The 21,802-nt window shown below is 44.4% G+C and overlaps 1 protein-coding gene across 3 annotated transcripts in view; it reads left to right on the forward strand.

The window, feature by feature from the left end:
- Positions 1–21,802, forward strand: part of LOC135527903 (poly(rC)-binding protein 4-like) — a 104,799-nt gene that overhangs the window by 11,605 nt on the left and 71,392 nt on the right. For 2 of the 3 annotated variants that reach the window (XM_064956547.1, XM_064956549.1), the window contains exons 2-3: positions 10,071–10,260; positions 12,419–12,442. In XM_064956547.1, the coding sequence (XP_064812619.1) occupies positions 10,153–10,260; positions 12,419–12,442 (132 nt within the window). In that variant the 5' untranslated portion in view covers positions 10,071–10,152. Of the gene's footprint in view, positions 1–10,067; positions 10,261–12,418; positions 12,443–21,802 lie in introns of all 3 variants that reach the window. The other variant, XM_064956548.1, reaches the window with a different exon arrangement.

Below are 21,802 nucleotides of genomic sequence, written 5' to 3' on the forward strand. Positions count from 1 at the left end.
TGTATTCAGAAAGATGTATGGTGCAAACACAAGCCCTCTAATAGGAGATGTGCCATTGGAAGTGAAGGCTAGCGTTGAACTACTGATTAGTAGATAGGAACCCATTTTCCCAAAACAGAATCTGTCTGTTTCAGCATTTAAAATAAAAAAAACAGTTAAGGATGACCCTTTTTTAAGCCATCCGACGTGATCTCTGATTCTCAAAAGATGAGTTTGCATTAGAGCAGAACTGAAGCATGCTAGATGACTACAGTATAGAGATCATCTGCACTGGCACTGCTGTCCCCACTACAACCAAAGCCAGCATAATTGCAGCCTCTGACACTGTGTTGCTGTGTGTCTGGAACAAGCAGCCACTCAGAGCTAAGGGCTGACAACACAGAAACATGGCCTCTCTAATGATCAATAGCTATCTGGATGTTTGCCTTCCTTTGTTCTCTTCTCTCGTACTTTAATGAGAGGAACTATGGTTTCCTTAATATTGACATCGGACACGCCTTGAAAGCAAATACCTTACGAGTGGCGTCATCACGTGATCACAGGAGACGTTTGATATTGTGAATGTCAACCAGACAGTTAATTGTCAGCAAATGACGAATCCGTTTCACATGCATGAGCTAGCATGGATTGAGGGTTGACAGGACTGCACCAGACTGACAACCAGAGACAACTGTAATTTTATGTAATGACATAGTGTCATACTGACTTTATGGTGTCAGTTGTCAACCCAACTCATTAATAATACTTATAAAGCTCAAACACACCCTTCTAATGATAGTGTCAAAGGGGTGTCACTCTCTCCTCTCCAGCTTCATCTAATCTGATGTGTTTCTAAGGAGATGATGTCTTTCAAAAGAGTGGAGATGGATTGATATCTCTACCAGTTGCCATGACATAATGCATCCTTTCCCCTCGTTGATTATCTGCGCTCTTAGAAAAAAGGGTTCCAAAAGGGTTCTTCGGCTGTCCCTATAGGAGAACCCTTTTTGGTTCCAGGTAGGACTCTTTTGGGTTTATTGTAGAACCCTCTGTGAAAGGATTCGACCTGGAACCAAAGGGCATTCTTCAAAGGGTTCTTCTACAGGGACAGCCGATAGATAGCACCTTTTTATCAATCCCATATCCCCTGTTGGTTCTGCTACAGGAGAACATGTTCACTGACTTCACTTGCCTGAGAATGAACTCAGATGACATGTTAAATATACTGCTTCAGTAAGAGCACACAGTGAGCTAAGGATCATATGGCTATAAGGTGGCCAGCCAGCAGTGTACCAGGGCAGAGCTGCTGGACTCCTCTCTGCGGCAGTAAACTGGCTAAAGTAGGAGACAGTCAGGGGTCTTGTAACCCTCTCTAGGGGGCTGGGTTTGGCTGGGCAGGCAGGCAGACACAGTTCCAGATTAATGCTGGATCTGATACAGAGGGAAGGATGGAAGTAGGAAGTCCCCCCTGTGCCGAGGCTTGACCCCTCCCGTTAGAAGTGACAGAGGCTTTGAGAGATAAAACAGGGGTCTAAGTGACAGAGAAGGAGACAGAGACGCTGAGAGATCAAACACTGGTCTTTAATTTCAAGCCTCTTTTTTCTTTGCAGCCTCGTGTCTCTCTCTCTCTCGCTCGCTCTCTTTCTCTCTCTCTCCCCCCTCTGTGGAGAGAAAGTCAAAAGCAGCCATGCTCAAGTAACATTTTCATCCTTGAGGGTGAACTGAATGTCTTTAATGTCTTTAAGTTTAGAACTCGACTGAGTGTTTATTTCTAGAGTATAGACTTATATTCCACTTTGCTGAAAAAGCTTCACAGTTTTCATGGGGCTTACAATATATTGGTAATACTGAGCAAACTTAAATAACTACTAGCCCTTTCCTGCAGTCAAATGACGTCGTGGCCTCATGGGTGGAACGTTATTAATGTTATTTGCCAGCAGCATACCCTCCTGCATCCCACTGCTGGCTTGCTGTTGAAGCTAAGCAGGGTTGGTCCTGGTTGGTCCCTAGGTGGGGGACCAGATGCTGTTAGAAGTGGTGTTGGGGGCCAGTTGGAGGCAATCTTTCCTCTGGTCTTAAAAAATATCCCGATGCCCCAGGGCAGTGATTGGGGACATTGCTCTATGTAGAGTGCCGTCTTTTGGATGAGATGTTAAACGGTTGTCCTGACTCTCTGTGGTCACTAAAGATCCCATGGCACTTATCGTAAGAGTAGGTGTGTTAACCCTGGTGAACTGGCTAAATACCCAATCTGACCTTCATACCATCATGGCCACCTAATCATCCCCAGCTTCCAATTGGCTCATTCATCTCCCCTGTAACTATTCCCCAGATTGTTGCTTTAAATGAGAATGTGTTCTTATCAACTTACCTGGTAAAAAAATCTAGTTATATATAATTATATTTTTCATAATTAATAAACATGATTTATTTATTTATTTTAATGCCAAAAATCCAGTGATTCTATGTCAAACGATTTTGTTATATTTCAATCTTCTGTGATGTATATGAAGTGTCATATTTGGATGCAAACTCAAAATGTGATACATTTCAATTATATATCTGACATGGTACAGGTCTCTACTTTTTTTAAGCCCATAACCATGTGTGTGAGCTGAATACTTTTGTTTCAAAGTATATTTGTTTAAGATTACTTGGTGCTTATCAAAGATGTGACAGATAAAAGCAGCTGTCCTGCCATCCCTCGACACTGTATGACCCTGATTTAGCCCACTGCAGTAAAAGGTTAAAAGAGACTGGCCTCAGTTTTACATACGCATTCGATTTGACCCATTCCAGCCTGTTGCTTAAGTACGTATTCCTCCAATTATGCTGAATATGTCTGGGCATGGCCCTGACATCGCTGAATACTGTGTACAGCTGCAGCTACAGACATGCTGCTGACACAGAACATATCAAATAAGGTTTGGTAGTGTGAAATAGGTTATTTTGACTTGTGTTTACCAAATGGTGGATCAGGATCTGGACAACCTGTTGGGTTGTACCTTTAAGGTTCAATTCCATCACTTTCAGTGTGTACCTATGGTACCCAATTGTACCTATGAAAGCCAAAGACAAATTGTACCTATGAAAGCCAAAGCCAAAGACAACATCAAATCATCACCATCCTCACTTTGTGTGGCAGATTATCTGTTCCAAAAGTCAACCCTGTCTGAATGAACTCTCCCCCTTTATCGTTTGGCTTTTGATTACCCTGTCTCTCCTTCATAATTACAGCCTTTACCCTTTCCCTCATGTTTGGACCCTACTGCAACACAAAGACAGGCTGGGCATTTTGATGGGTGTGAATGATATCAGAGGAAATGGAGGAAGCGTGTTCCCTATAGACCTCATTAGGGTTTGGAGTGGACGAGTGGTGCCATTAGAACCTAAGTGTCTGTCTGACCACTGTTGTTTGCTGAAGAGAAGCTGGTTGGGTTGGGTACTCTGCTCTCTCTATAAAATAGGGAGGCTTATACCTTTCTGTTGGTTAATGTGATGCCGAGGTCTCTCTGACCCTCGGAAATAGCGTTGGCAGTACTACATCATTTAAGACCTGAATTATGAATATATTTAATGTTCTTGCTCTAACAATGGCAATGTTGATTTTATTTGAACTTTTTTTTTACATTAACTCACTAGTTGTGCTTTTATTCAGTAATTCATCTTCAGGTTCTGGATTAATTATGTCAATTCAGTTAACTCTAAAGGTTAATTGATATTGGGTTATTTTCAATTAATCCCTTGAAATGACTGAAATGGGATTGAAATAGAATTGATCCCTTCCAGCCCTAGTGTTGCTTATCTGCAGTACTAAAGGCAGTATGGCAGTTGCTGTGGCCCCTAGATGACTTTTTCCCTTCTAACATCTCAACAGCTGAGGACCTTGTGATCAAAGCCTATCCTCTCCCTTGTTAAATTTGGACACCCTCTCCCTTTGTGTGTTTGTGTGTGTGGTGGTGGTGCGGGGGTGTTATCATGTACAGTTGAAGTTGGAAGTTTACATACACTTAGGTTGGAGTCATTAAAACTCGTTTTTCAACCACTCCACAAATATCTTGTTAACAAACTATAGTTTTGGCAAGTTGGTTAGGACATCTACTTTTTTTTTACAACAATTGTTTACAGACAAATTATTTCATTGTATCTAAATTCCAATGTGTCAGAAGTTTACATACACTAAGTTGACTGTGCCTTTAAACAGCTTGGAAAATTCCAAAAACTTATGTCATGGCTTTAGAAGCTTCTGATAGGGTCAGTTGTAGGTGTACCTGTGGATGTATTTCAAGGCCTACCTTCAAACGCAGTGCCTCTTTGCTTGACATCAAAATGTAAAGAAATCAGCCAAGACCTCAGAAAAAAAATTGTAGACCTTCACTAGTCTGGTTCATCCTTGGGAGCAATTTCCAAATGCCTGAAGGTACCACGTCCATCTGTACAAACAATAGTACGCAAGTATAAACACCATGGGACCACGCATCCGTCATACCGCTCAGGAAGGAGACGTATTCTGTATCCTAGAGATGAACGTACTTTGGTGTGAAAAGTGCAAATCAATCCCAGAACGACAGCAAAGGACCTTGTGAAGATGCTGGAGGAAATGGGTGCAAAAGTATCTGTATATCTCAAAAGTAAACAAAGTATCTCAAAAGTATCCACAGTAAAACAAGTCCTATATCGACATAACCTGAAAGGCCGCTCAGCAAGGAAGAAGCTACTGCTCCAAAACCACCATCAAAAGCCAGACTATGGTTTGCAACTGCACATGGCGACAAAGATCGTACATTTTGGAGAAATGTCCTCTGGTCTGATGAAACAAAAATAGAACTGTTTGGCCATAATGACCATTGTTATGTTTGGAGGAAAAAGGGGGAGGCTTGCAAGCCGAAGAACACCACTCCAACCGTGAAGCACAGGAGTGGCAGCATCATTTTGTGGGGATGCTTTGCTGCAGGAGGGACTGGTGCACTTCACAAAATATATGGCATCATGAGGCGGAAAAGTATGTGGATATATTGAAGCAACATCTCAAGACATCAGTCAGGAAGTTAAGGTCTTCCCAATGGACAATGATCGCAAGCATACTTCCAAAGGTGTCGCAAAATGGCTTAAGGACAACAAAAGGTATTGGAGCGGTCATCACAAAGCCCTGACCTCAATCTCGTAAAACATTTGTGGGTAGAACTGAAGAAGCGTGTGCGAGCAAGGAGGCCTACAAACCTGACTTAGTTACACCAGCTCTGTCAGGAGGAATGGGCCAAAATTCACCCAACAAGCTTGTGGAAGGCTAACCGAAACACTTGACCCAAGTTAAACAATTTAAAGGAAATGCTGCTAAATACTAATTGAGTGTATGTAACTTTCTGACCCACTGGGAATGTGATGAAAGAAACAAAAGCTGAAATAAATCCTTCTCTCTACTATTATTCTGACATTTAACATTCTTAATATCAAGTGGTGATCCTAAGAGGGAAACCCTATCTTATCCCTCTGGATACCCTATACCCCTCACCCTTTATATGTACAGTATGCAGAGGGAACCCTGTTTCTTTTCTCTCCAAGGTGATGAGGTATGTCCCCATTCCTCACTCCCTCTGTTCCCCCTCTGTTCCCCTTGGCTTAGGCCCAGATCCAGAGCCATGCCCAGGCCTGCTGTTGTGTCGCTGTGTTAGTACCATCCTAGTCTCAGAACTGGTATCCAATCGGTGAGACAAGTGGGTCAAACACCATTCTTTTCATCTTCAGCAGTCTCTCAGGACACTCCTGGAAACACAGACAGAGAGAAAACAATCACTGTCAAGGGATGGCAGGACAGCTGCTTTTCTCTGTCACGTCTTTGATGTGCGCTCCAAGAAAGGAGAGAAGAAAAAACAATGCAACAAAGACATTTTGAACTTTTTGTTAAAGGGGCCTAAAAATGAGTAGTTATACTTGTTAGTGTAATAACCAAGAGGAAAGTAACATGTATTTGGGGGTTCTTGGAATGTGTTTATGATATTATTACTTTTGACTTTTTTTGTGAATATTGAGTTCCTCCCAAGTAATGAATCACAATTGAACAAATCATCAGACTGTCCAATTAGCAACACTACAGTGTGAGGTTCAACGAACATACAGAGAGACAGACCTACAGGACTGTCTGTGTAGCTGATGTCCACCCTGCCTCTGCCTTGTCCTCACCCTGCAGTGCAGTCTGGTACCTCTCTAATTCCCCTGCCCTGAGTTCTGAGTAGAACTGAGTTTTAATTTAGAACAGAGGGGCTTTGTTCATTCTGGAACACTGGTGCTTGGGATTCTGAGAATGGGTTAGTTCAGAGGCTCATCACACCGCCCCCTCGCCTCACAGACATATAGCACGTGCCTTGTTATCAGCCCAGAGAGCAGCACATAATGATCCCTCCAACCATTCTCCTAATGCAATAAAGTGCTAACTTTTTAGCCGTGCCCTACAGCATAATGGAGTTAGCGCGCCGTTACGTAAATGTGTGTGTCATGATAATCAGATGTGTTTTGGAGCATGATTTTGCACGCAGGAGTAAACTCTGCATTTTGTCTCTTTCAAAGATAAGAGAGGGAATGTTTGCTTTTCAGTTCATCTGTGGTCAGCACTTGGGCCACTATTTTGTGTAACATCTTTGACATAATTGTGTGAGGCTTTAATATAAAGGAGTAAATTAGCCTAGATAATGTTGTCAAGTCAATCCATTGTGTCTCTTTAAAAGCAGATATAGTTGTTTCTAGCCCAGTTCATACCTTATCACCGCCACTCTGCTTTGCTCTCTGGCCGTTGCTGACAGGCCAGCATTGCAAGGCTGTGCCGTGGTAATTAATCGGACACCACAGGCTTAGGCAAGTAGCAGCCAAGCTACCACATGATAGTCAGAGAGGGATGGCATGTTAGGTTTAAAGAGCCTCTGCATGCATACTGTACATAAATAAACAGATAGCTAGCAGCCTATTAAACCTGTCTAGAAGGGGCCTCTGAGGAATAGCATTTTGTCAGCAGACTCCTTTTGATTAGCCATGATCTCCACACATATGACATACTCGAACCTGCCTGCACAAAAACAACATGGACACTTACAAAAATTCACCCCCACATGCCGCCCTAAAACAGTTTGAAAAATGTATGAAGCGATGTGAAGAGGCAAGTTAAGAAACAAGGAACCTGCTTGAAGCCGGAGGGAGCGATTGTGTTTCTCAGTGATGTCTTAATCAGTAGACCAGCAGCAGCATACCTGGTGTTGAAGGCTAGGTGGAATGAACTTGGCTGACGGTCAGCAGCGTTCCTATTAAAACAAGTGGCCTTGAACAAACAGGGACGAAGGGATATGCGAGCCACTCTACAGGGGACAAGTGCAGAACAGAATCCATATGCAGGCGACTGCAGCGTCAGCTGGACTGCTCTGACTTACTCAAAAAACATCATACAAAGTAGATGTATCATTATTAGTGTAAGTGTAGAGGGCTGGGGCTATGTGTGTGTGCATGTGGACTGCTGTACTGTGCCAGAGTTTGGGTCGATTCTAATTCATTTCAGGAAATGAATACAATTTCATACATCACTTGAAAATACCAATAGAAAAAACATGGGCAATTTCCATTTACTACTTCCTGAAATGGCTGTGTCTGGAATGGCATTTGAGTGAATTACTCTGGAGAATAACTGATGAAGATGATTTATCAAAATTACCCAAATATTATGTGGTAATTTTGCAGCTCTTCATTTACTCTTAGGGATTGTGCGCTTAGTTTGATTACCGAAGCCAGCTATTTATATAACAAACCCTGTACTTACTCTGTCTGGGCTGACAACAGTCAGAATCCACCATAAATCAAGAGGAAACGTAAATATCTCCATAAACTAATTATACACCCTGTGTGCCTAGACTGCCGAGCACCCAGGTGACTCACAATATGTCACAAGAACTGACATGCACGCAGTGTACCCAGTAGTGCACTGTCATACTGGATTCAGTGGAAAGGTGTCTCATTGGAAACTGATGTGGTGAACATGTTCAAATCTCTGCACCATCCATCTTACCCGTTTCATTCTCACTGGTGCTGAAGCTTATCTATTTCTGTGTACAACAGCCTATTCTTCACATTGTTGGAGCACATCACAGTACAGCACAGCACAGTTTTTTAATAAGCTGAAGAACTGGAACAACTGCAAGCTGTAATCTAATTAAATGCACTTTTTAAAACCAAAGTGCTATTGTAACCTAAAATTAAAATGTTTGAAAGGAACAATCGTCGCATAACCCATGTACGCAAGGAAACCAGGCCATTGTGTGCTGTCATTCTCCAACCTCTCTGATTATAGGGAAGTCGGCTGCCAGTTAATCATGGGCCAGTCAGTCTCATCCTGTACTCACTAACACCCACTCGTTGTCTATTAGGGCCCAATCTCCCCGCTAGCCAGAGTGGCCTGGAACCCTGCAGCTGACAGCAGCACTGCTGGGAGTCAATAGCCTGCTCACACATTATTTCTTCATCATTCTGACTTACATGCTGACTCGATTAATCCACAGATAAAAGGGGAAACAGAGTTAGTTTCTAGCAGACATCAGGCTTCCTCTTCTTTGGACTTTATATGGCGGTTGGCAACCAACTTTAAGGTGCCTTAGCACCAACAACTGGACTGGAGTGTGGACTTCAGTTCATCTTTTTTAAATATTTTTTATTTATTTCACCTTTATTTAACCAGGTAGGCTAGTTGAGAACAAGTTCTCATTTGCAACTGCGACCTGGACAAGATAAAGCATAGCAGTGTGAACAGACAACACAGAGTTACACATGGAGTAAACAATTAACAAGTCAATAACACAGTAGAAAAAAGAAGAAAAAAAGAGTCTATATACATTGTGTGCAAAAGGCATGAGGAGGTAGGCGAATAATTACAATTTAGCAGATTAACACTGGAGTGATAAATGATCAGATGGTCATGTACAGGTAGAGATATAGGTGTGCAAAAGAGCAGAAAAGTAAATAAATAAAAACAGTATGGGGATGAGGAAGGTAAAAATGGGTGGGCTATTTACCGATAGACTATGTACAGCTGCAGCGATCAGTTAGCTGCTCAGATAGCAGATGTTTGAAGTTGGTGAGGGAGATTAAAGTCTCCAACTTCAGCGATTTTTGCAATTCGTTCCAGTCACAGGCAGCAGAGAACTGGAACGAAAGGCGGCCAAATGAGGTGTTGGCTTTAGGGATGATCAGTGAGATACACCTGCTGGAGCGCGTGCTACCGGTGGGTGTTGCCATCATGACAAGTGAACTGAGATAAGGCTGAGCTTTACCTAGCATCTTTCAATCACCCACTTGGGTATATGCTCCTAAAAACCAATGAGGAGATGGGCGAGACGGGACTTGCAGTGCGTCAAGCGTCGCAAATAGATCCAAGTTCAAGCGCGCGAGCAGTGTGGGTGCAATGATTGAATAACATGTATGTGTAAATGTATTTTGCAACTTGACGTGAGCAGTGTTGTCAGAATGTTAGTTATGGATGACCACCAATTTAAAATTACCTCAGAAGGAAGGGACATTGCTGCTTCATTATCAGTGGGTTGAGATATATTGCTTTAATGTGCACATTGATGGGCAAACCTTACATTCAACAGGATATTGTGAACTTGTTTGAGCTTTATGCTGTCCTCAATGCCCTGTTCAACTAGTTCATAATGGTAACCTTAGAGATAGACATCAGTCTGCATACTGTACTCACTTTCTGTGAAGCCCACAATGCAGGTGTTCAGTGGGTTAGACCTTGAACAGCTACAGAAAGCACAATGGCCATGGAGCAGGACTCACTGAGAGTGACTGATTTGAATTTAACACTCTGAATTCAGATTCTGTTTCAAGCATCCTTTATTGTGAGATTGAGATGGGATGGTGGCTCTGTCTTGTCATGCAAACAGGAGATTTATCCATTGACTTCCTATTGCAAAGTGACATGCTAGTTGATATCACATCATTAAGATGTTGAGGTAAAACATCACAACAAATGAGTAAGAGTGTTTGTATTGAAATCTAGTTGTATTGTTACAAAACAGATATCAAGTGGCATTTCCTTTACTTTGTCTCAGCAGAGCTTTGAAGGACTGGGGAGTGACAGAGAAGAGAGAGCAACAGTCTTCATCTGACAGCGTGACCATTGGATGAGCCTTGTTCATGCGTCTCCCTGTGTGCAACTCCCACATCACTATGAACTGTGAGCAGGACTTCGGAGACGGGGGCCTGGGTGTGACCCTTACACTCCGACTGCTCATGCACGGCAAGGTACAGTTTGAGTGGATGGGAATAACTGTGAATATATAAGAGTAATTGTATGGGAATAACTGTGAATATATAAGAGTAATTGTATGGGAATAACTGTAGGTATATAGGAATGAATGCTTAGGGATTAGTTAAAGTATTCGGATTCAAATGTTGGATTTTAAGAATATAATTTTGTAATATGATTTCCCTCCTGACTCGTGCTCCTGCTCTTCTTTGTAGAATGTAAATAATATACAGTTGAAGTCAGACGTTTACATACACTTAGGTTGGAGTCATTAAAACTAGTTTTCAACCACTCCACAAATTTCTTGTTAACAAATTATAGTTTTCAAGTCAGTTAGGACATCTACTTTGTGCATGACACAAGTAAGTTTTCCAACAATTGTTTACAGACAGATGATTTCACTTATAATTCACTGTATCACAATTCCAGTGGGTCAGAAGTTTACATACACTAAGTTGACTGTGCCTTTAAACAGCTTGGAAAATTCCATAAAATTATGTCATAGCTTTAAAAGCTTCTGATAGGCTAATTGACATAATTTGAGTCAATTGGAGGTGTACCTGTGGATATATTTCAAGGCCTACCTTCAAACTCAGTGCCTCTTTGCTTGAGATCATGGGAAAATCAAAAGAATCAGCCAAGACCTCGGAAAAATAATTGTAGACCTCCACAAGTCTGGTTCATCCTTGGGAGCAGGAAAATAATGTGGATATATTGAAGCTACATCTCAAGACATCAGTCGGGAAGTTAAAACTTGGTCGCAAATGGGTCTTCGAAATGGACAATGACCCCAAGCATACTTCCAAAGTTGTGGCAAAATGGCTAAAGGACAACAAAGTCAGGGTATTGGAGTGGCCATCACAAAGCCCTGACCTCAATCCCATAGAAAATTTGTGGGCAGAACTGAAAAAGCGTGTGCGAGCAAGGATGCCTAAAAACCTGACTCAGTTACACCAGCTCTGTCAGGAGGAATGGGCCAAAATTCACCTAACTTATTGTGGGAAGCTTGTGGAAGGCTACCCGAAACATTTGACCCAAGTTGAACAATTTAAAGGCATTGCTGAACCACTGGGTCAGAAGAAATAAAATGCAAGAAATAAAAGCTGAAATAAATCCTTCTCTCTACTATTATTCTGACATTTCACATTCTTAAAATAAATGGATGATCCTACCTGACCTAAGACAGGGAATGTTTACTAAGATTAAATGTCAGGAATTGTGAAAAATTGAGTTTAAATGTATTTGGCTAATGTGTATGTAAACTTCCCACTTCAACTGTACATGCGAGATTTGGTTAAGACCGTATACTGATAATGCATTTGGAATGTGTTCAGACCCCTTTACTGTTTCCACATTTTGTAACGTTACAGCCCTTTTATAAAATGAATGAAATAGTTTTTATCCTTAATCATGGTAGCATCTACATTAATGTAGAAGTGTTTAGAAACAGTCTATTCTTATCCAGGCTGTATCACATCCAGCCGTGATTGGGAGATCCATAGGGCAGGGCACAATTGGCCCAGCGTCGTCCAGGTTTGGCCTGGGTAGGCCTTCATTGTAAATAAGAATTTGTTCTTAACTGACTTGACTAGTTAAATAAAGGTTACATTAAAAAAAATGTTTTACAATAAAAGTAAATGAATTATTTACCATCCATTTCTATAGGGCACCAAATCATCTGAAACCCAACCTAATCAAACGGCAAATGCATCCAACAAGTTTGTAGAGTCACAAGCTTGGTGTAAAAATTGCATGCTAGGAATATGGGACCAAATACTAAACCTTGTACTACTTTAATACACATAAGTGAATTTGTCCCAATACTTTTGGTCCCCTAAAATAGGGGAACTATATACAAAAATTGCTGTAATATATAAACGGTTCACCAGATATGGATGAAAATACCCTCAAATTAAACCTGACAGTCTGCACTTTTACCTCATAGTCATTGTATCATTTCAAATCCAAAGAGTCAAAAGAACAAAAAAATGTGTCACTGTCCCAGGACTTTTGGAGCTCACTGTATGTCTATTTAGCACAAAAAAAGACGCTGTTGGTGATAGGAGTCTCTGGAAAGCAGAGGTAGATATTTCTCAGAATTTTGTATTTCTTTAATTCAGGAATCTATATTTTTTTATCCCCTGGTATTTTTAGGAAGTTGGCAGCATCATAGGCAAGGTAAGAAGGCTTATCTTTTTCTTCTATCATATAAATGTTATTTAAAACTCATATCTGAAGAGATACAGTATTCAGAGGGGCTTTCTGATCCAAGACATGCTGTTATCACAAGGGATGCCTATTTTCAGATCAATTAAGACATTTTCTAGAATTAGATTAATATTGTACTAACACAAGTGATGGGAATTATCCTCTATTAAAAATAGACGCTTCACACCATGCCATTTTGTAAGTGTTCATAAACCAATCTATGTGGAATGATTTTTCTATGTCTTTACATTCTACTGTAAAAGCACAACAGACATAAGGCCTCCTGACACACAATTTTCTGACTGTAAATGTAATTGCCTTAAACCAACCCACTTCAGACCTCTCTATCCTCTAATGTAATACAGTAATCCATCAAACAGAAACATTAGTGCATTGACTGCAAACCTCTGGTTGAAACGGAGCTCCGAATGGCATATTACTGTCAGCCCGTTTAGTGTCTGCTGTAGGACGGGGTGTAGGCCGATCTTTACCAGTTTAGTGTCTGCTAGGAGGGGTGTAGGCCGATCTTTACCCGTTTAGTGTCTGCTATAGGACGGGGTGTAGGCCGATCTTTAACAGTTTAGTGTCTGCTATAGGACGGGGTGTAGGCCGATCTTTATCAGTTTAGTGTCTGCTATAGGACGGGGTGTAGGCCGCTCTTGACCAGTTTAGTGTCTGCTAGGAGGGGTGTAGGCCACTGTTTATCAGTTTAGTGTCTGCTATAGGACGGGGTGTAGGCCGATCTTTACCAGTTTAGTGTCTGCTAGGAGGGGTGTAGGCCGATCTTTACCCGTTTAGTGTCTGCTATAGGACGGGGTGTAGGCCGATCTTTACCAGTTTAGTGTCTGCTATAGGACGGGGTGTAGGCCGATCTTTACCCGTTTAGTGTCTGCTATAGGACAGGGGTGTAGGCCGATCTTTACCCGTTTAGTGTCTGCTATAGGACGGGGTGTAGGCCGATCTTTACCAGTTTAGTGTCTGCTATAGGACGGGGTGTAGGCCGATCTTTACCCGTTTAGTGTCTGCTATAGGACGGGGTGTAGGCCGATCTTTACCCGTTTAGTGTCTGCTATAGGACGGGGTGTAGGCCGATCTTTACCAGTTTAGTATCTGCTAGGAGGGGTGTAGGCCGATCTTTACCTGTTTAGTGTCTGCTATAGGACGGGGTGTAGGCCGATCTTTACCAGTTTAGTGTCTGCTAGGAGGGGTGTAGGCCGATCTTTACCCGTTTAGTGTCTGCTATAGGACGGGGTGTAGGCCGATCTTTACCAGTTTAGTATCTGCTAGGAGGGGTGTAGGCCACTCTTTATCAGTTTAGTGTCTACTAGGAGGGGTGTAGGCCGATCTTTATCAGTTTAGTGTCTGCTATAGGACGGGGTGTAGGCCGATCTTTACCAGTTTAGTGTCTACTTGGAGGGGTGTAGGCCGATCTTTACCAGTTGGGTGTCTGCTATAGGACAGGGTGTAGGCCGATCTTTAACCGTTTAGTGTCTGCTATAGGACGGGGTGTAGGCCGATCTTTATCAGTTTAGTGTCTACTAGGAGGGGTGTAGGCCGATCTTTACCCGTTTAGTGTCTACTTGGAGGGGTGTAGGCCGATCTTTACCAGTTGGGTGTCTGCTATAGGACAGGGTGTAGGCCGATCTTTACCCGTTTAGTGTCTGCTATAGGACGGGGTGTAGGCCGATATTTACCCGTTTAGTGTCTGCTATAGGACGGGGTGTAGGCCGATCTTTACCAGTTTAGTATCTGCTAGGAGGGGTGTAGGCCACTCTTTATCAGTTTAGTGTCTACTAGGAGGGGTGTAGGCCGATCTTTATCAGTTTAGTGTCTGCTATAGGACGGGGTGTAGGCCGATCTTTACCAGTTTAGTGTCTACTTGGAGGGTTGTAGGCCGATCTTTACCAGTTGGGTGTCTGCTATAGGACAGGGTGTAGGCCGATCTTTAACCGTTTAGTGTCTGCTATAGGACGGGGTGTAGGCCGATCTTTATCAGTTTAGTGTCTACTAGGAGGGGTGTAGGCCGATCTTTACCCGTTTAGTGTCTGCTATAGGACGGGGTGTAGGCCGATCTTTACCAGTTTAGTGTCTGCTATAGGACAGGGTGTAGGCCGATCTTTATCAGTTTAGTGTCTACTAGGAGGGGTGTAGGCCGATCTTTACCCGTTTAGTGTCTGCTATAGGACGGGGTGTAGGCCGATCTTTACCAGTTTAGTGTCTGCTATAGGACAGGGTGTAGGCCGATCTTTCTCAGTTTAGTGTCTGCTATAGGACGGGGTGTAGGCCGATATTTACCCGTTTAGTGTCTGCTATAGGACGGGGTGTAGGCCGATCTTTACCAGTTTAGTATCTGCTAGGAGGGGTGTAGGCCACTCTTTATCAGTTTAGTGTCTACTAGGAGGGGTGTAGGCCGATCTTTATCAGTTTAGTGTCTGCTATAGGACGGGGTGTAGGCCGATCTTTACCAGTTTAGTGTCTACTTGGAGGGGTGTAGGCCGATCTTTACCAGTTGGGTGTCTGCTATAGGACAGGGTGTAGGCCGATCTTTAACCGTTTAGTGTCTGCTATAGGACGGGGTGTAGGCCGATCTTTATCAGTTTAGTGTCTACTAGGAGGGGTGTAGGCCGATCTTTACCCGTTTAGTGTCTGCTATAGGACGGGGTGTAGGCCGATATTTACCCGTTTAGTGTCTGCTATAGGACGGGGTGTAGGCCGATCTTTACCAGTTTAGTATCTGCTAGGAGGGGTGTAGGCCACTCTTTATCAGTTTAGTGTCTACTAGGAGGGGTGTAGGCCGATCTTTATCAGTTTAGTGTCTGCTATAGGACGGGGTGTAGGCCGATCTTTACCAGTTTAGTGTCTACTTGGAGGGGTGTAGGCCGATCTTTACCAGTTGGGTGTCTGCTATAGGACAGGGTGTAGGCCGATCTTTAACCGTTTAGTGTCTGCTATAGGACGGGGTGTAGGCCGATCTTTATCAGTTTAGTGTCTACTAGGAGGGGTGTAGGCCGATCTTTACCCGTTTAGTGTCTGCTATAGGACGGGGTGTAGGCCGATCTTTACCAGTTTAGTGTCTGCTATAGGACAGGGTGTAGGCCGATCTTTATCAGTTTAGTGTCTACTAGGAGGGGTGTAGGCCGATCTTTACCCGTTTAGTGTCTGCTATAGGACGGGGTGTAGGCCGATCTTTACCAGTTTAGTGTCTGCTATAGGACAGGGTGTAGGCCGATCTTTCTCAGTTTAGTGTCTGCTATAGGACGGGGTGTAGGCCGATATTTACCCGTTTAGTGTCTGCTATAGGACGGGGTGTAGGCCGATCTTTACCAGTTTAGTATCTGCTAGGAGGGGTGTAGGCCACTCTTTATCAGTTTAGTGTCTACTAGGAGGGGTGTAGGCCGATCTTTATCAGTTTAGTGTCTGCTATAGGACGGGGTGTAGGCCGATCTTTACCAGTTTAGTGTCTACTTGGAGGGGTGTAGGCCGATCTTTACCAGTTGGGTGTCTGCTATAGGACAGGGTGTAGGCCGATCTTTAACCGTTTAGTGTCTGCTATAGGACGGGGTGTAGGCCGATCTTTATCAGTTTAGTGTCTACTAGGAGGGGTGTAGGCCGATCTTTACCCGTTTAGTGTCTGCTATAGGACGGGGTGTAGGCCGATCTTTACCAGTTTAGTGTCTGCTATAGGACAGGGTGTAGGCCGATCTTTATCAGTTTAGTGTCTACTAGGAGGGGTGTAGGCCGATCTTTACCCGTTTAGTGTCTGCTATAGGACGGGGTGTAGGCCGATCTTTCTCAGTTTAGTGTCTGCTATAGGACGGGGTGTAGGCCGATCTTTACCAGTTTAGTGTCTGCTATAGGACAGGGTGTAGGCCGATCTTTCTCAGTTTAGTGTCTACTTGGAAGGGGTGTAGGCGATCTTTCTCAGTTTAGTGTCTGCTATAGGACAGGGTGTAGGCCGATCTTTACCAGTTTAGTGTCTACTTGGAGGGGTGTAGGCCGATCTTTCTCAGTTTAGTGTATGCTATAGGACGGGGTGTAGGCCACTCTTTACCAGTTTAGTGTCTACTTGGAAGGGGTGTAGGCCGATCTTTATCAGTTTAGTGTCTGCTACAGGACGGGGTGTAGGCCGATCTTTACCAGTTTAGTATCTGCTAGGAGGGGTGTAGGCCGATCTTTACCCATTTAGTGTCTGCTATAGGACGGGGTGTAGGCCGATCTTTACCAGTTTAGTGTCTGCTAGGAGGGGTGTAGGCCGATCTTTACCCGTTTAGTGTCTGCTATAGGACGGGGTGTAGGCCGATCTTTACCAGTTTAGTGTCTGCTATAGGACGGGGTGTAGGCCGATCTTTACCCGTTTAGTGTCTGCTATAGGACGGGGTGTAGGCCGATCTTTACCCGTTTAGTGTCTGCTATAGGACGGGGTGTAGGCCGATCTTTACCAGTTTAGTGTCTGCTAAAGGACGGGGTGTAGGCCGATCTTTACCCGTTTAGTGTCTGCTATAGGACGGGGTGTAGGCCGATCTTTACCCGTTTAGTGTCTGCTATAGGACGGGGTGTAGGCCGATCTTTACCAGTTTAGTATCTGCTAGGAGGGGTGTAGGCCGATCTTTACCTGTTTAGTGTCTGCTATAGGACGGGGTGTAGGCCGATCTTTACCAGTTTAGTGTCTGCTAGGAGGGGTGTAGGCCGATCTTTACCCGTTTAGTGTCTGCTATAGGACGGGGTGTAGGCCGATCTTTACCAGTTTAGTGTCTGCTATAGGACAGGGTGTAGGCCGATCTTTATCAGTTTAGTGTCTACTAGGAGGGGTGTAGGCCGATCTTTACCCGTTTAGTGTCTGCTATAGGACGGGGTGTAGGCCGATCTTTACCAGTTTAGTGTCTGCTATAGGACAGGGTGTAGGCCGATCTTTATCAGTTTAGTGTCTGCTATAGGACGGGGTGTAGGCCGATCTTTATCAGTTTAGTGTCTGCTATAGGACGGGGTGTAGGCCGATCTTTACCAGTTTAGTGTCTACTAGGAGGGGTGTAGGCCGATCTTTATCAGTTTAGTGTCTGCTAGGAGGTGTGTAGGCCGATCTTTACAAGTTTAGTGTCTACTAGGAGGGGTGTAGGCCGCTCTTGACCAGTTTAGTGTCTACTGGGAGGGGTGTAGGCCGCTCTTGACCAGTTTAGTGTCTACTAGGAGGGGTGTAGGCCGATCTTTACCAGTTTAGTGTCTGCTATAGGACGGGGTGTAGGCTGCTCTTTATCAGTTTAGTGTCTACTAGGAGGAGTGTAGGCTGCTCTTTACCAGTTTAGTGTCTACTAGGAGGGGTGTAGGCCGATCTTTACCAGTTTAGTGTCTACTAGGAGGGGTGTAGGCTACTCTTTATCAGTTTAGTGTCTACTAGGAGGGGTGTAGGCCGATCTTTATCCGTTTAGTGTCTGCTATAGGACGGGGTGTAGGCCGATCTTTACCAGTTTAGTGTCTACTTGGAGGGGTGTAGGCCGATCTTTACCAGTTGGGTGTCTGCTATAGGACAGGGTGTAGGCCGATCTTTACCCGTTTAGTGTCTGCTATAGGACGGGGTGTAGGCCGATCTTTACCAGTTTAGTGTCTGCTATAGGACAGGGTGTAGGCCGATCTTTATCAGTTTAGTGTCTACTAGGAGGGGTGTAGGCCGATCTTTACCCGTTTAGTGTCTGCTATAGGACGGGGTGTAGGCCGATCTTTACCAGTTTAGTGTCTGCTATAGGACAGGGTGTAGGCCGATCTTTATCAGTTTAGTGTCTGCTATAGCACGGGGTGTAGGCCGATCTTTATCAGTTTAGTGTCTGCTATAGGACGGGGTGTAGGCCGATCTTTACCAGTTTAGTGTCTACTAGGAGGGGTGTAGGCCGATCTTTATCAGTTTAGTGTCTGCTAGGAGGGGTGTAGGCCGATCTTTACCCGTTTAGTGTCTACTAGGAGGGGTTTAGGCCGCTCTTGACCAGTTTAGTGTCTACGGGGAGGGGTGTAGGCCGCTCTTGACCAGTTTAGTGTCTACTAGGAGGGGTGTAGGCCGATCTTTACCAGTTTAGTGTCTACTAGGAGGAGTGTAGGCTGCTCTTTATCAGTTTAGTGTCTACTAGGAGGAGTGTAGGCTACTCTTTATCAGTTTAGTGTCTACTAGGGGGAGTGTAGGCCGATCTTTACCAGTTTAGTGTCTGCTATAGGACGGGGTGTAGGCCAGTCTTTACCAGTTTAGTGTCTACTTGGAAGGGGTGTAGGCCGATCTTTATCAGTTTAGTGTCTACTTGGAGGGGTGTAGGCCGATCTTTACCAGTTGGGTGTCTGCTATAGGACAGGGTGTAGGCCGATCTTTACCCGTTTAGTGTCTGCTATAGGACGGGGTGTAGGCCGATCTTTACCAGTTTAGTGTCTGCTATAGGACAGGGTGTAGGCCGATCTTTATCAGTTTAGTGTCTACTAGGAGGGGTGTAGGCCGATCTTTACCCGTTTAGTGTCTGCTATAGGACGGGGTGTAGGCCGATCTTTACCAGTTTAGTGTCTGCTATAGGACAGGGTGTAGGCCGATCTTTATCAGTTTAGTGTCTGCTATAGGACGGGGTGTAGGCCGATCTTTATCAGTTTAGTGTCTGCTATAGGACGGGGTGTAGGCCGATCTTTACCAGTTTAGTGTCTACTAGGAGGGGTGTAGGCCGATCTTTATCAGTTTAGTGTCTGCTAGGAGGGGTGTAGGCCGATCTTTACCAGTTTAGTGTCTACTAGGAGGGGTGTAGGCCGCTCTTGACCAGTTTAGTGTCTACTGGGAGGGGTGTAGGCCGCTCTTGACCAGTTTAGTGTCTACTAGGAGGGGTGTAGGCCGATCTTTACCAGTTTAGTGTCTGCTATAGGACGGGGTGTAGGCTGCTCTTTATCAGTTTAGTGTCTACTAGGAGGAGTGTAGGCTGCTCTTTACCAGTTTAGTGTCTACTAGGAGGAGTGTAGGCTGCTCTTTATCAGTTTAGTGTCTACTAGGAGGAGTGTAGGCCGATCTTTACCAGTTTAGTGTCTGCTATAGGATGGGGTGTAGGCCAGTCTTTACCAGTTTAGTGTCTACTTGGAAGGGGTGTAGGCCGATCTTTATCAGTTTAGTGTCTACTAGGAGGGGTGTAGGCCGATCTTTACCAGTTTAGTGTCTACTAGGAGGGGTGTAGGCTACTCTTTATCAGTTTAGTGTCTACTAGGAGGGGTGTAGGCCGATCTTTATCCGTTTAGTGTCTGCTATAGGACGGGGTGTAGGCCGATCTTTACCAGTTTAGTGTCTACTTGGAGGGGTGTAGGCCGATCTTTACCAGTTGGGTGTCTGCTATAGGACAGGGTGTAGGCCGATCTTTACCCGTTTAGTGTCTGCTATAGGACGGGGTGTAGGCCGATCTTTACCAGTTTAGTGTCTGCTATAGGACAGGGTGTAGGCCGATCTTTATCAGTTTAGTGTCTACTAGGAGGGGTGTAGGCCGATCTTTACCCGTTTAGTGTCTGCTATAGGACGGGGTGTAGGCCGATCTTTACCAGTTTAGTGTCTGCTATAGGACAGGGTGTAGGCCGATCTTTATCAGTTTAGTGTCTGCTATAGCACGGGGTGTAGGCCGATCTTTATCAGTTTAGTGTCTGCTATAGGACGGGGTGTAGGCCGATCTTTACCAGTTTAGTGTCTACTAGGAGGGGTGTAGGCCGATCTTTATCAGTTTAGTGTCTGCTAGGAGGGGTGTAGGCCGATCTTTACCCGTTTAGTGTCTACTAGGAGGGGTTTAGGCCGCTCTTGACCAGTTTAGTGTCTACGGGGAGGGGTGTAGGCCGCTCTTGACCAGTTTAGTGTCTACTAGGAGGGGTGTAGGCCGATCTTTACCAGTTTAGTGTCTACTAGGAGGAGTGTAGGCTGCTCTTTATCAGTTTAGTGTCTACTAGGAGGAGTGTAGGCTACTCTTTATCAGTTTAGTGTCTACTAGGGGGAGTGTAGGCCGATCTTTACCAGTTTAGTGTCTGCTATAGGACGGGGTGTAGGCCAGTCTTTACCAGTTTAGTGTCTACTTGGAAGGGGTGTAGGCCGATCTTTATCAGTTTAGTGTCTACTTGGAGGGGTGTAGGCCGATCTTTACCAGTTGGGTGTCTGCTATAGGACAGGGTGTAGGCCGATCTTTACCCGTTTAGTGTCTGCTATAGGACGGGGTGTAGGCCGATCTTTACCAGTTTAGTGTCTGCTATAGGACAGGGTGTAGGCCGATCTTTATCAGTTTAGTGTCTACTAGGAGGGGTGTAGGCCGATCTTTACCCGTTTAGTGTCTGCTATAGGACGGGGTGTAGGCCGATCTTTACCAGTTTAGTGTCTGCTATAGGACAGGGTGTAGGCCGATCTTTATCAGTTTAGTGTCTGCTATAGGACGGGGTGTAGGCAGATCTTTATCAGTTTAGTGTCTGCTATAGGACGGGGTGTAGGCCGATCTTTACCAGTTTAGTGTCTACTAGGAGGGGTGTAGGCCGATCTTTATCAGTTTAGTGTCTGCTAGGAGGGGTGTAGGCCGATCTTTACCAGTTTAGTGTCTACTAGGAGGGGTGTAGGCCGCTCTTGACCAGTTTAGTGTCTACTGGGAGGGGTGTAGGCCGCTCTTGACCAGTTTAGTGTCTACTAGGAGGGGTGTAGGCCGATCTTTACCAGTTTAGTGTCTGCTATAGGACGGGGTGTAGGCCGATCTTTACCAGTTGGGTGTCTGCTATAGGACAGGGTGTAGGCCGATCTTTACCCGTTTAGTGTCTGCTATAGGACGGGGTGTAGGCCGATCTTTACCAGTTTAGTGTCTGCTATAGGACAGGGTGTAGGCCGATCTTTATCAGTTTAGTGTCTACTAGGAGGGGTGTAGTCCGATCTTTACCCGTTTAGTGTCTGCTATAGGACGGGGTGTAGGCCGATCTTTACCAGTTTAGTGTCTGCTATAGGACAGGGTGTAGGCCGATCTTTATCAGTTTAGTGTCTGCTATTGTTATGAACTTGAGTGAAGACCCAAACGCGGTTTTAACAGAAAACAGAGTTCTTTAATAAAAAACAGGAATGGCATAAATCCTCTTCCAACGTAGTCAATGGAACAAAGAACGTAGTATAATGCAGGATGCACCTGCCATGCAGACTCCGACAGGACAGGACAAGGTGGAAGCAAACGAGACGACAGCTTGCTTCTGGCATCAAAAAACACAAACGAGAATCAGACACTGAAAGTAGCAGGAACAGAGAAAGAAATAGAGACCTAATCAGAGGGGAAGAGAGAACAGGTGGGGAAAGAGAGAATGAGCTAGTTAGGGGAAATGTAGAAC

This window comes from Oncorhynchus masou, chromosome 33, assembly GCF_036934945.1.
Source record: "Oncorhynchus masou masou isolate Uvic2021 chromosome 33, UVic_Omas_1.1, whole genome shotgun sequence".
Classification (NCBI taxonomy): domain Eukaryota; kingdom Metazoa; phylum Chordata; class Actinopteri; order Salmoniformes; family Salmonidae; genus Oncorhynchus; species Oncorhynchus masou.